This window comes from Drosophila subobscura, chromosome U (genome assembly GCF_008121235.1).
Source record: "Drosophila subobscura isolate 14011-0131.10 chromosome U, UCBerk_Dsub_1.0, whole genome shotgun sequence".
Lineage (NCBI taxonomy): Eukaryota > Metazoa > Arthropoda > Insecta > Diptera > Drosophilidae > Drosophila > Drosophila subobscura.
In genome coordinates, this window is record NC_048534.1 from 5,354,041 (window position 1) to 5,368,585 (window position 14,545).

The following is a 14,545-nucleotide window of genomic DNA, read 5'->3' on the forward strand; positions in this document are numbered from 1 at the left end:
ACTTTTTTATTTCAAATCTGATGGTCGATAGCCATGCCACCAGGATACCGATATGCGTGTAAGCTCTGCTACTATCGATAATAGTTTTCAGATAACACTGGGGCGGCCACCACAAAGTTTGTTGTTGTGTCTCGGTGCCATCTCGTTTCGTCTCGCGCGTTAAAACGGAAAACGGAAAATATGGTTAAAATTCGATGCCCGCTAGAAATAAATGAAAACTGCAAGTGCCAGAGAGCTACAAGGAGTCATATGTGCAATGTGCCACATAATTAAGTGCCCACGAAGAACGGCAAGCGGCCAATAACAATAATGACATTTCGATACATACACACAGACGAAGATTGAAGAAGAAAAAGAAGAGAAAAAACTGGTATATAAAAGACGCCAATGAGCAAAGACGGAGCGTGCAAAAAAGAGAGGATACGCGCGCGCCCCTAAAGCACGGGGGCCAATTCCTCTGCTGTGTGTGTTCCCTGCACTGGAAAACAGATTTGCATTGCCCCCCAAAGACGAATTTTGATTACCCGTCCGTAATGTCACAGCATAATCCACATGCCCATCCGCACTACCATCACCACCCACTGCACCAGCATCAGACACAACACCACCACCACCATCATCAGTTGCAGTTGCAGCAGCAGCAACAGCAACAACAACAACAGCAGCAGCAGCAACAACAACAACAGCAACAGCAGCATTCGCAAATGCCACACAGTACACACAATTGGTACTCACATGTTGCTTCCTACCCGCAACCGCCACCCCACCACCATGCGACGGCTACCTCGGCATTTGCCGCCACCTCCACACCTTGCAAGGGCAGTGGCAGTGGCAGTGCCAACAACAACAACATGAGTGCCTATGGAGCAGGCAGCACGCATGGATATTATGCTGCTGCTGCCGCCGCCGCCGCCGCTGGCGGTGGGCTCAATGTCAATGCTGTGGGTGGCGTTGGGGGTGGGTCAGCAGCCTATAACCTTGAGGCCAACACAGTGGCATATGCCCACAACCAGCTGCTGCAGTACCAACAGCACCATCAGCAGCAGCAGCAACATCAGCAACACCATCATCAACAGCAGCATCTCAGTCAGCGTTCCTATATGGGGCATGATATAATGTCTGGGACATATCCGTACATCAAAAGCGAACCAATGGATGTATCAGCGGCGTATCAGCAGCCACCTAATCCGATGGCACCACCCCCAGCGCCAGAAATGATAATAAAATGTGAGTTAAACTACAGAGAACTCTCGGGATATTCCCGAAATGATATTATAGGAGAGATATAACGAAGAAACTTGAGCGCAAAATCCATTTTAATATGGATACACAAACACACAGACACACACACACACTGGCAAACAGACAGCCAGAGATTATTCGTACTTTAGGTGGCCATTTTTCCTATAAGTAGCCGTAATTTCAGCTTCATTTTGCCGTCTCCGGAATCAATAAAACGTTTTGGCGTTTGTCTGAGGTTTTTGCGTTCGGTTTCGGTTTGGTTTTCGGTTTCGGTTCAGTCGTTCGTCTACTTACGGACGGGGTCTACTCTGTATCGCTGTATCTCTGTTTTGCTTCGTTCTATTCCGTTATGTGTGTCTGTTTGCCCTGTCTGTATGTATCTCTATTTAGCAAAATGTAGTATACTCTCCTACGGATAGAGATGCTTTACATTACCGGCACACTGCAGTAGTACCCGTAGTACCCTCCCTCCATATGGCACAGCTCACAGAAAGTTCTCAATATTAAACACACATATGTATGTATGTACATACATATGTAGATATCGCTTTGCTCTCTGGGGAAATGGAATTGGAATTGGTATTGGGATGGTTATAGGTTGAGTTTGAGGTTGGTGCAGCAGCAGCAGCTCTTTCAAGTCGGTTTCTTATGTAAGACTAACCTATAATATTGTTACCGCCTCCTCTCCTCTCCTCTCCTCTACCCAAGCGACTCTATCTATCAATAACCATTTGGGCGGGGCATCAGGCCATAATTGATGGACAAACAAATAGAGAAAATTTTTGTCATTAGGGATGCATCAAATCGTCATGTAAACTCAAAGTTATTCGCATGAAAGATGATACGATATCATCAACGAGCTATGTATATGGAACGAGCGAAGAGAAACAGTTGCTGGAATTTTCTATGGGCAATCATTGTAAGCGAAGAGTTTTCCATTCAATCTACGATTACGTTCCATTCTGCGAGTGTTTCAATTTTTGTTTGTGGCTACCATAGAAACCGAAAACAAAAGGTACAGACATTTTTCTGGTGCGCAAAAGAAGGAAAACCTCCCATGCAAATAATTAATTTGTACTTTAAAATTTCTTATTGATTCCTTAAATGTATTTTTGGTCTCTCTAAAGCGGAACCCATGGATGAACATCCGTACAAGTCCAACTACATAGATGACAATACGCCCTTTGCTGATTTTAATAAGTTCAACGAATTCAGCGGCGATATGCTCAGCCCCAAAGTTGAGCTAACCATCAAAGATGAGACCTATGGCAAGGTGAGTTTATGGCACAAATAAGATTCGTATTTAATATCCAATAATCTCTTTTTCGCTTTAGACCTCCAGTGGCAGCAGCTTTGCACGCCGCAAAGTGCAGCAGCAGCAGCCACAACAGCAGCAACAGCCAACGACAGATCGTTCGGCGGAGAGTCTGCCGATTTGTCAGCGCTGCAAGGAAGTGTTCTTCAAGAAGCAATCCTACCTTAGGCATGTGGCCGAGAGCAGTTGTGGCATACAGGAGTACGATTTCAAGTGCAACATTTGCCCCATGTCCTTCATGAGCACCGAAGAGCTGCAGCGGCACAAGCACTTGCATCGCGCGGACAAGTTCTTTTGCCACAAATACTGCGGCAAGCATTTCGATACGATAGCCGAGTGCGAAACGCATGAGTACATGCAGCACGAGTATGAGAGTTTTGTGTGTAATGTGAGTAGACAGCCCACGCGAGAGGGTCGCCAATATAAGCCACTTATTTAATCTGTTTTTCCCCCACAGATGTGCTCGGGCACGTTTGCCTCACGCGAGCAGCTGTACGCCCACTTGCCGCAGCACAAGTTTCAGCAGCGCTACGACTGTCCCATCTGTCGTTTGTGGTATCAAACGGCCGTCGAATTGCACGAGCATCGGCTGGCGGCTCCATACTTTTGCGGCAAGTACTACACCAATCAACAGCAACAGCAACAGCAGCAGCAGCAGGGCAACTATAAGCTGCAGGACTGCCATATGGCCACCATGGAAAGCAAGTTTAACAGCAAATGAAAGTCTTCAAAGTTAATTAAACGCTAACATTTCTGTTTACCCTCCCACAGTGCCCACAGCACCACTGCTCAAGGTACCAACAACGCCTGCGAATGCTTCGGCGCTGCCAGCCACAGCGGCGTTAAGCTCTCTGCTGCAGCAGCGACAAGCGAATGCCGATGGGGCAGCGGCCATGTTTGCTGCTGCTTCCTCCTCCTCCACCGCTGCCGTCGCCTCCACCGCCGCGACACTGAAGAGCGAGGTAAGCGTCAAGCTGGAGCGCAGCTACAGCAACTCCACCAGCGAGTCCTCGTACAGCCATCAGGACAACAGCAGCTACAACAATACCTATGGCAGTGATAGCTCCATTCATGGCGGCGCTCTAGCCGGACCCCAAGCGCACTCCTCAACGCTGGACGACTCCGAGGATGCTTTGTGCTGTGTGCCGCTGTGCGGCGTGCGCAAGAGCACCAGTCCCACGCTGCAGTTCTTTACGTTCCCCAAGGACGAAAAGTATCTGAATCAGTGGCTGCACAACCTCAAGATGTTCCACATACCAGCGGCCAGCTATGCGACATTTCGCATCTGCAGCATGCACTTCCCAAAGCGCTGCATTAATCGCTATTCGCTGTGTTACTGGGCGGTGCCCACGTTCAATCTGGGCCACGACGATGTCGCCAATTTGTACCAGAATCGCGAGCTAACCAACACATTTACCACCGGCGAGGTGGCACGCTGCAGCATGCCACACTGCACCAGCCAGCGGGGCGAGAGCAATCTGAAGTTTTACAATTTCCCCAAGGACATCAAGAGCCTGATTAAGTGGTGCCAGAATGCCCGCCTGCCGGTGCAAGCCAAGGAGCCGCGACACTTTTGCAGCCGCCACTTTGAGGATCGTTGCATTGGCAAGTTCCGACTGAAGCCCTGGGCCGTACCCACTTTGCATTTGGGCGCGCAGTACGGCAAGATCCATGACAATCCCAAGAACCTGTATGTGGAAGAGAAGCGCTGCTGCCTGAACTTTTGCCGTCGCAGCCGCTCCTCGGACTTTAATATGTCGCTGTATCGTTTCCCACGCGATGAGGTGCTGCTGCGACGCTGGTGCTACAACTTGAGGCTGGATCCGGGCGTCTATCGTGGCAAGAATCATAAAATCTGCAGTGCACATTTCATCAAGGAAGCGCTGGGCCTGAGGAAACTGTCGCCAGGTGAGTGAGCCATGAGGGAAAACATATATTCAACCAAAGAGACACTTTTGAGACACTCCCTTTCGCAGGTGCCGTGCCCACGCTGCACTTGGGACACAATGACACGTTTAATATCTACGAGAATGAGTTGTGGCCACCGCCATCGCCCACTGGACAGCATGGACAGCAGCTTATGCCGCAGCAATCGACGTCGCAGCATCATCACTCGTCGCTGCAGCAGCAGCAGCAGCAGCAGCAACATCCGGCAATGGTCAGCAAATCCTATCAACGCCATTCGGCAGCCTCCACATCATCCTCCGCCAGTTCGGCCTCGCATTATGTGGATCCCGAGATGAGTGGCTCGTACTTGAGCCTCTCTGCGGGTAGCTCCGCGGGCGGCATGAATGCCAGCGACTGCATGGACGTGTGCTGCGTGCCCAGCTGCGAGAGCAAGCGGCACAACAGCGAGAACATCACATTCCACACGATACCGCGGAGGCCCGAGCAGATGCGCAAGTGGTGCCACAATCTAAAGATACCCGAGGACAAGATGCACAAGGGCATGCGGATATGCAGCCTGCACTTTGAGCCATACTGCATTGGCGGCTGCATGCGTCCGTTCGCAGTGCCCACGCTGCAGCTGGGGCACGAGGACGAGGACATACACCGCAATCCGGATGTGATCAAGAAGCTGAACATACGCGAGACCTGCTGCGTGGCCGTGTGCAAGCGAAATCGGGACAGAGACCACGCCAACCTCCATCGCTTCCCCAGCAATGTGGCGCTGCTGACCAAGTGGTGTGCGAACCTCCAGCGCACAGTGCCCGATGGCAGCAAACTCTTCAACGATGCCATCTGTGAGGTGCATTTCGAGGATCGCTGTCTGCGCAACAAGCGGCTGGAGAAGTGGGCTGTGCCCACGCTAATACTCGGCCACGAGGACATTGCCTATCAGCTGCCCACGCCCGAGCAGGTGGCCGAGTTCTATGCACGGCCTACCGCTCCCAACAATGGCGAGGAGCAGGGCGAGTGCTGTGTGGAGACATGCAAGCGGAATCCCAGTGTGGATGACATCAAGCTGTATCGCCCGCCAGAGGACACCTCGGTGCTGGCCAAATGGGCGCACAATCTGCAAACGGAGGCCGCGGTGCTCACCAATGGATTGCGGATATGCAATCTGCACTTTGAGGCTCACTGCATTGGCAAGCGCATGCGTCCGTGGGCCATACCCACGCTCAATCTGGCCGGCAACATTGAGAATCTGTACGAGAACCCCGAGCACTCGATGCTGTACAAGCGGCGGACGCATCTCAAGCAGAAGGTGCCCGTGGCGAAGCCCACGTGGGTGCCGCGTTGCTGTCTGCCGCACTGCCGCAAGGTGCGTGCCCTGCACAATGTCCAGCTCTATCGCTTCCCCAAACTGAATCGCTCCACGCTGGCCAAGTGGGCGCACAATCTGCAGGTGCCGCAGGTGGGCAGTGCCCAGCGGCGTGTGTGCTCCGCACACTTTGAGCCGCATGTTCTCAGCAAAAAGTGCCCGGTGCCGCTGGCGGTGCCCACACTGGACCTGAACTCGCCACCCGGCCACAAGATCTACCAGAATCCGGCCAAGCTGAAGGCCAACAAGCTGTGCCTGCAGCGCGTGTGCATCGTGGAGAGCTGCCGCAAGACCAGGGCCCAGGGCGTGCAGCTCTTCCGGCTGCCGCACAGCCCCACGCAGCTGCGGAAGTGGATGCACAACATCAGGACACGCCCGAGGGCGGCCATGAGGAGTCAGTATCGCGTGTGCTCGCGCCACTTTGAGACGCACTCTTTCAACGGGCGTAGACTGAGCGCCGGCGCCATACCCACCCTCGAGTTGGGCCACGACGACGATGACATCTTCCCGAACGAGGCGCAGGCCTTTGCCGACGAGCACTGCGCCGTCGAGGGCTGTGAATCGTCCAAGGAGCAGCCCGAGGTGCGTCTCTTCCGCTTCCCCACGGACGACGACGACATGCTGTGGAAGTGGTGCAACAATCTCAAGATGAATCCCGTCGATTGCATCGGTGTGCGGATCTGCAACAAGCATTTCGAAGCGGATTGCATCGGACCCAAGCATCTGTACAAGTGGGCCATACCCACGATGCTGCTCGGCCACGACGACTCGCAGATAGAGCTGATACTCAATCCCAAGCCGGAGGAGCGCTACGTGGATCCGGTGTTCAAGTGCATTGTGCCCACCTGCGGCAAGACGCGTCGCTTCGACGAGGTGCAAATGAACAGCTTCCCCAAGGATGCGGAACTCTTTCAGCGCTGGCGGCACAACCTGCGCCTGGAGCATCTCAGCTTCAATGAGCGCGAAAAGTACAAGATTTGCAATGCCCACTTCGAGGACATGTGCATTGGCAAGACGCGCCTGAACATTGGTTCGATACCCACGCTGGAGCTGGGCCACGACGAAACGGAGGATCTGTTCAAGGTGAATCCCGCAGAGCTGCAGAGCAACCTGTTTGGGCGTCCGCGACGGCTGCTGCGAGGATTCAACAATGTGACCATCAAACAGGAGCTGCCAGACACGGAGGCGGAGACGGAGCCAGAGTCAGAGTTCCGGGATGTAAAGCCCGATGTAAGCACGGATTTTACACAGGTGAGCACAGGTAGCCCGTGCGGCCAGCAATCCAGAGATTGAACGTCCCTCCCTTTTCAGGTTAAAATCAAGAAATCTCTGGGCGATGTCAAGTGCTGTGTGCGCACCTGTGGCCGCAGTCGTCTGGAGCATGGAGCACGTCTCTTTCCCTTTCCCACCGGCAAGCAGCAACACCTCAAGTGGCGCCACAATTTGCGCCTCGAACCGGACGAGGTGGACAAGTCTACGCGAGTTTGCAGCGCACACTTCAACAGGCGATGCATCGATGGCAAGCAGCTCAGGGGCTGGGCCATGCCCACGCAGCAGTTGGGGCACCAGGAGCAGCCCATCTACGAGAATCCCAAGAACATTCCGGGCTTCTTTACGCCCACCTGTGCGCTGGGCCACTGCCGCAAGCGGCGGAGCATTGACAATGATTTGCGCACGTATCGGTATCCGCGCGCCGAGGATCTGCTGGAGAAGTGGCGTGCAAATCTCGGCCTATCGCTGGATCAGTGCCGTGGCAGGATCTGTGCGGATCACTTCGAGCCGCAGGTGCGGGGCAAACTGAAGCTCAAGACGGGCGCTGTGCCCACGCTAAAGCTGGGCCATGAGGAGCCGCTGGTCTACGACAATGAGGCTATCAAGGCGGGCGTGGCCGAGGAGGAGGCAGCCTCGCCGCTGGTCACACCCAAAACGGAAGTGCTGGACGAAGAGGAGCGCGAGGAAGATGAGGAGGAGGAGGAGAATCCCGAAGAGGAGCCGCAGGAGACGCACGAGGAAGAGAAGGACGAGCATGAGGATGACACGCCCGAGGGAGCAGAGCAGCTGAGGGATGCGGATGACGCGGAAGAAGACGATGAGGATCCAGGCAACTATTTTGATCCGTTGGAGCTGGTGGAGACGTACGCGGAGCATCCCAGCGACGATGACGACAACCACAGCCATGAGGCACGCGAAGATGATGCCCGAGGGGTGGATGAGGAGGAGCCAGAAACCCTTCTGCCTGACACACCACATAAACCGGAACCAGCGACAGTCCTTGGCATGCCCAAACCCTGGGACAGACCTGCCGCCGTTGTGCCTGTGCGCCGTGAGAAGCGTCCGAATAACGTGGACCCCATCTGCTGCCTCAAGCACTGCCGCAAGGAACGCTCCGCCATGTATCTGCTGAGCACCTTTGGCTTCCCCAAGGACCAGCAGCTGCTGCTCAAGTGGTGCGCCAATCTGCAAATGGATCCCTCGGGCTGCATTGGTCGCGTGTGCATCGAGCATTTCCAGTCGGAGGTGCTGGGCACGCGCAAGCTCAAACAGAATGCGGTGCCCACGCTCAATGTGGGTCACGATGTGCCACTGCGTTACAGCTGCAATGGCCAGGAGTTGCCTCAGTCCAGCACCAGCAGCATGAACATGAGCAGTTTTCCCGATGAAATGCCACAGCATTCGGTTTTTCGGCTTTGGAGCCTGAAACACTGCCGCAAGAGGAAGCTGTCGGAGAGTCCAGCTCCAGCTCCAGCAGCGATCAAGAAGGAGGAGCAGCAGCAGCAGCATCAGATGGCGATGCCGTTGGAGACTAAACCAAAGATTTGCTGCCTACCCAGCTGCGGCAATGTGGAGGGTTACGGACCAGGCGGACAATTCCAGCCCCTGCCCATGGACCAAAGACTGCTCAAAAAGTGGCAGCACAATCTGCGGCTGCCAGTCGTTAATCCTGCTGCGGATCTGCACCTGTGCCTGGAGCACTTTGAGGCGTGTCAGATCGAGAATGGAACAGCCATGCGCATGAAAGTGCCGACCCTCAAGCTGGACCACACCAGTCCGAATGTGATCAGGAACAGGAAGTGCCTGTGGCCCACGTGTCCGCCCAATCGCAAGCTGTGCTATGATCTGCCGGAGCACGAGTCGGTGCGTGTGGCCTGGCTGTCGTTTATGCGACTGCCGCTGGACAGCCAGGGTCGCCTGTGTGGCGTGCACTTTCTGCAGCTGTACGAGGAGCTGGATCTCCCAGGCGATGTGCCCGAAGAGGTGCTCGAGCGGCTGCAGGTGACCTACGATCAGGCCTCCATCTCGCTGAAGTTTCAGTGCTCCGTTGTGGGCTGTGGCTCCAAGTACAAGCAGGACACGCACCTGGCGAAGCTGCCACGCGACCCGCAACTGCTCGCCAAGTGGCTGCACAACACGAGGATATCGTATGACCGCTCGCTGCATTTTAGTTATCGCATTTGTCTGCTGCACTTTGAGGCATACTGCCTGAACGGCGTGCGTCCACAGCCCTGGGCCATACCCACACTGCAGCTGAATCACGATGGAGAGATCCACCAGAACACCGTCAAGCAGGATGCGCTCGAGAGTCCACTCGTGAAGCAGGAGTTGCCCGAGAGTCCCCCCGTGAAGCAGGTTGCGCTCGAGAGTCCACCCGTGAAGCAGGAGTTGCCCGAGAGTCCGCCCGTGAAGCAGGAGTTGCACGAGACTTCCCCTGTCAAGCAGGATGCGCTCGAGAGTCCACCCGTGAAGCAGGAGTCGCAGGAGAAAGCTCCCTTGAGCAGCAGCTTGAGTCTCTCCATTCCGCTGCACATCAAGACTGAGCAGCAGGGACCTGTACTGCGCTCTCGAGGCACATCTTCGCTGAGCAGTCCCTGCCTCAGTGGCAGCAGTGCAAGTCCTCGCCTCAAGAACAGAATTTGCTGCATCGCCAACTGCGGCGAGGGTGCCAGATCGCAGCGGCTCCATCCCTTTCCAAGCGACGAACCAACGCTGCTCAAGTGGCTGGTGAACACGCAGCAAAAGCCCGGACTGGTGGACATCCAGAATATGTTTGTGTGCCAGCTGCACTTCGAGGCGGATGCCATCAACAAGACGCAGCTAAGGAGCTGGGCCTTGCCCACACTGCGGCTGGGCCACGACGGGCATGTCATACCGAATGCCCGGCACAATGGGAACATTGCCAACAGCCAGGAGACGGAGCAGGCCATGGAGTTTATTCGGGCCAACTACTGCTCCGTGCTGAGCTGCTTCCAGCCAAAGTCTGACGGTGTGCGCTTCCACAAGTATCCCAGCGACATTGGCATGGTGCGCAGGTGGGCCACCAATCTCAAGCATCGCTCAATGCAGGCCAGCAGTCATGGCTTCCTCGTCTGCCAGTCGCACTTCCAGCCCGAATGCTACGATCCGCAGACGGGCGACCTGCTCGAGGACGCCGTACCGCTCGCGTTGGGTGTAAAAGCCGAAAGCCAGCTGCTCCGTTGCCTCGTCAGGGGATGCCCTGTGACGAGTAACTCTAGCAGGGGATTGCTCCTCTTCAGGGTGCCAAAGAGGACGCGTGTGAGGGAAGTTTGGGGTCACAATCTGTGGATGTATCCGATGCAGCTGGTGGGCGAGCATTACATCTGCGAGCGGCACTTTGAGCCGCACTGCGTGAATGAGCAGAAGCAGCTGCACGCGGGCTCGGTGCCAACGCTCCACCTGGGCCACAACGAGCAGCCGGAGCTGCTGCCCAATCCAGCGTCCTTCCAAGAGGAGTGCGAATGCTGTGTGCCCGGCTGTGGGCGCAGCAATAGCAAGGAGCCGGATCTGCTGTTTAGCAAATTTCCCAAGTGGCGCGTGCTGTCCGACAAGTGGCTGCACAACTTCCGCTTGGAAAAGCCCCGCTTGGATCAGCGCATTAAAGCGCTGCGAGTGTGCCACACGCACTTCGAGGAGAGCTGCTTCGATGAGCAGGGCGTGCGGCGGGGTGCCATGCCCACGCTGGAGCTGGGCCACTCGCGTTCGGACATTTATCACACCGACATGGGTTCAGCTATGTGGAAGCCGTTGCACAAGAGATCCAGCGACTGCTGCTATCCCGACTGCCATGAGGACTGCCACAAGGCCAGCATCCATCGCATGGCCTACGACTTGCCCTGCGATGGGCCGGTGCGTGAGGCCTGGCTGCAGCACATGGGCATACCCAGCAGCGGCGACGATGGCCCCTCAGTGCTCAGGCTGTGTCCGGTCCACTACATCATGCTGTATGAGCGTAGCTTCCCCGATCGAGCCGACAACCTCGTGCTGGACCGCAGCTACGAGCACGCGCGTCAGTTGCCACAGCTGCGGCGCTTCATGTGCGTCGTTCAGGGATGCCGCCACCTGCACCAGCGGGATGGCGGAACGATGCATGGAATGCCTAGGAGTGAGCAGATCCTGCGCATGTGGGTGGAGAACGCACAGCTGCGGCTGAACGAGCATGAGATTTACATGACGAAGATGTGCAGCAAACACTTTGAGGCCAGCTGCCTGTACGAGGGCAGGAGGTGTTACCCGTGGAGTGTGCCAACGCTGCATCTGCCGACGCTGCTGCCGGGACAGGTGCTGCACCAGAATCCCACCACTGAGGAGTGGCAGCAAATGAAGCAGCAAATGAAACTGGAGGAGCAGGCACAGAAAGCCGAACAGCAGATGGCAGAGGGGGGACTGCCAATGGAGCCGTACGTGAAGATGGAACCCCACGATGACGACGACGAAGACGCGTCGCACACGGAATCGGAGCTGCTGATAAATGAGAGCACCATGGACTCGCAGGAGACGGACTTTCAGCCGAATGAGCCGCTGGAGGTGCTGCTCGAGGTGGGCCATGTCGAGCGGCTGGAGAGCTACGAGAAGAAGGATTACTCGAAGGACCTCCGCGACAGCCGCTATGGGCCTGGCAGGCGTTTCCGCCATCCGTACAGCGCGCACAAGTGCTGTGTCGAGGGCTGTGGCGTGTCGGTGGAGGATTTGGGCTGGAATCTGAAGCTGCACAAGCTGCCCAGCTCCACGGAGGTGGCCAGGAAGTGGCTCTACAACATACAGGTGGACACAGAGGACACGTGGCGCATACGCGTCTGCAGCCATCACTTTGACCGTCAGTGTCTTAATGGTTCGCGACTCAGGCGAGGATCGATGCCTACGCAGCAGCTGGGGCCACGTGTGCCCGAGACTATCCACCAGAATGAGTTCTCACAGCTGCAGCTGGACGATGCGCCAGCACAGAATGACCCACGCGTGGAGCCGGTGCGAACCATTGGCAAGGTGGTGAATCCGTGCGTGCCGCGACCCTCACCGCCGCGCAAGTCCAGCAAATTCTGCCAGATCGAGGGCTGTTCGAATCATCTGACCAGCGAGAACATGACACTCCACAAGTTCCCGCACTCGTCGTGGATCTGCGTCAAGTGGCAGCACAACACACAGGTTCCCTTCGATCCAGAGTATCGCTGGCGCTATCGCATCTGCAGCGCCCACTTCCATCCCGTGTGTATGGTGAACATGCGGCTGCTGCACGGCAGCGTGCCCACCCTCAAGCTGGGCCCCCGCGCACCCGCCGAGCTCTTTGACAGCGACTTTGAGGCCATCAACATCAAGATTGAAAAGCTGGAGAAGTTGGAGAGGAAAGCAGAGGCGCGCAGAGCTACCACGGGAGATGGCGTTGGCTATCCCGCCATGCTGGACATGGGGGAGAAGAGTGTTAAGACTGAGCTGGAGCTGGACGATGGAGGAGCACTGGAGGAGGAGGCGGAGGAGGAGGAGGATGCCATGCTCTACCTGGAGCCCGAGATGCAGCTGTACGAGGATCAAGAGGAACAGCAGCAAATGCGGGCACTAAAGGCAAATCCAAATGGTGGCTGGAAAACGGAACTCCGTTTGCCTTCCAAGAGCCGCGTGACCCTCAATCCGGTGAGATCGGGCTACGACAAGTGCTCGCTGATGCATTGCCAGCGCCAGAGATCCAAGCACGGCGTCCACATCTACAAGTTCCCACGCTCGGAGGAGCACCAGCAGCGCTGGATGCACAATCTGCGCATCCGCTACGATGAGAAGCGCCCGTGGAAGTTTATGGTGTGCAGCGTGCACTTTGAGCCGCACTGCATACGGCTAAGGAAGCTGCGGCCCTGGGCAGTGCCCACTCTGGAGCTGGGCGATAATGTGCCCGAGGACATCTACACGAATGAGCAGTGCCAAATGTTTGCCAGTGGACAGGCGGCAGGAGAGACAAATGGCAACGATAGCGATGCAGAGGCGCAGGCAGAGGCTGAGGCGGATAGCGATGGGAATGATGATGAGGATGGCCTGCAAGAGGACGAGGATGAAGAGACCGATGAGCAGGAAGCGAGCACCGCCAAGAAGCGTCGTCGTTCGCGTCTGGCGGATGCCGCCTGGCCACCGGGCCAAGTGCCACCGTGGAAGGTGAAGCAATGCTGCCTGCCCTACTGCCGCAGTCCACGCGGCGATGGCATCAAGTTGTTCCGACTGCCCAACAAAGTGAACTCCATTCGCAATTGGGAGCTGGCCACCGGCATGAAGTTCAAGGAGTCGCAGCGCAACACGCGACTCATCTGCAGCCGCCACTTTGAACCAGAACTGATTGGAGTGCGGCGTCTCATGCGCAATGCCATTCCCACGCGGCACCTGGAACCCACAGGCGATGTGAAGCCAGTGCTGCCACCACCGACAACTGCTGGCCCTAGATGCTGCATGGCCGACTGTGCCTACGATGTGGCGGATGTAAAGCTGCACAAATTTCCCAGCAGTAAGTTTATACCAACAGGACAGACCTTGACCTGAAGTGTTGGCTGATTGTTTATTGTTGATTCTTGCAGATCCCAAGTTGCTGAGGGAGTGGTGCCAGGCATTGAGGGTTACCGACCTGCAAAGGTATCGCGGCAAGCACATTTGCTCCGCCCATCTGCCTGTCCACAAGGCCGTGCACTGCATTGTTTGTGGCGCGGATAGGGCGCCGCAGCTGCCGATGCTTAACTTTCCTGCTAACCGAAATCAGCGAGCCAAATGGTGCTACAACCTGAAGATCGACACGATACCCAAGTGGGACATATCCAAGCACATTTGCTGCAAACACTTTGAGCCGTATTGCTTTGCGGCGGCAGGCCTGCTCAAGCCAGAGGCGGCACCCACATTGCATTTGAATCACAATGATACAAACATATTCCTTAACGATTGTGCCATAAATCCCGCCTACACGGGAGTGCGGGTAAAGGATGAGCCCATGGACAATCAGGTCCTGTCGTTGTAGTAGCGCAAAAGGAGCATCAAGTCCGTTTCAACTAGTTTTAGCTGTAACATTTTATGGGCATTAACGTGTCTCCCCGCACACCACATCACACAGTACACAGTGTCGTCTAGTTTTTAAAGCGTAAGTGAATTATTATTTATACATTTTTAGTGTATTTGACTGCGATATTTATCTCGCGTCGCGTCTGAAGACGTCTGGCAATGGCAGAATGATTGAAATGAAATTGAAATGCCATAAAAACAGAAACAAACAAAAAACACAACACAAAACATGTTCCTTAAGGTTTTTCGTTATTACTTTTAATACATAGATACATACATATATACTACATATACATACACACATTTTATTCTGTGCAAAAGTTTGAGTTCTCATTTCCATATACATTTATACATACATATATAAAAAAAAACTACTATGTAATACCTTTGAGCATATGTATATCCATATA

At 55.2% G+C, this 14,545-nt stretch overlaps 1 protein-coding gene across 3 annotated transcripts; it reads left to right on the forward strand.

The window, feature by feature from the left end:
• The first annotated feature begins 93 nt into the window (after positions 1-93).
• LOC117902154 lies at positions 94-14,494 on the forward strand. 3 transcript variants are annotated; one of them, XM_034813291.1, is made up of 8 exons: positions 94-1,227; positions 2,370-2,515; positions 2,577-2,945; positions 3,015-3,258; positions 3,329-4,465; positions 4,534-7,073; positions 7,134-13,593; positions 13,664-14,494. In XM_034813291.1, exons 1-8 carry the CDS (start codon positions 534-536, stop codon positions 14,092-14,094), a joined length of 12,021 nt encoding a protein of 4,006 aa, XP_034669182.1. In that variant the 5' UTR covers positions 94-533; the 3' UTR covers positions 14,095-14,494. The 3 variants fall into 3 exon arrangements, with proteins under 3 accessions (XP_034669182.1, XP_034669183.1, XP_034669184.1); XM_034813292.1 differs by lacking the exons at positions 2,370-2,515; positions 2,577-2,945 and having other exon boundaries at positions 94-1,053; positions 3,190-3,258; positions 3,320-4,465; XM_034813293.1 differs by lacking the exons at positions 2,370-2,515; positions 2,577-2,945; positions 3,015-3,258; positions 3,329-4,465; positions 4,534-7,073 and having other exon boundaries at positions 94-917; positions 8,127-13,593.
• Positions 14,495-14,545: the final 51 nt, after the last annotated feature.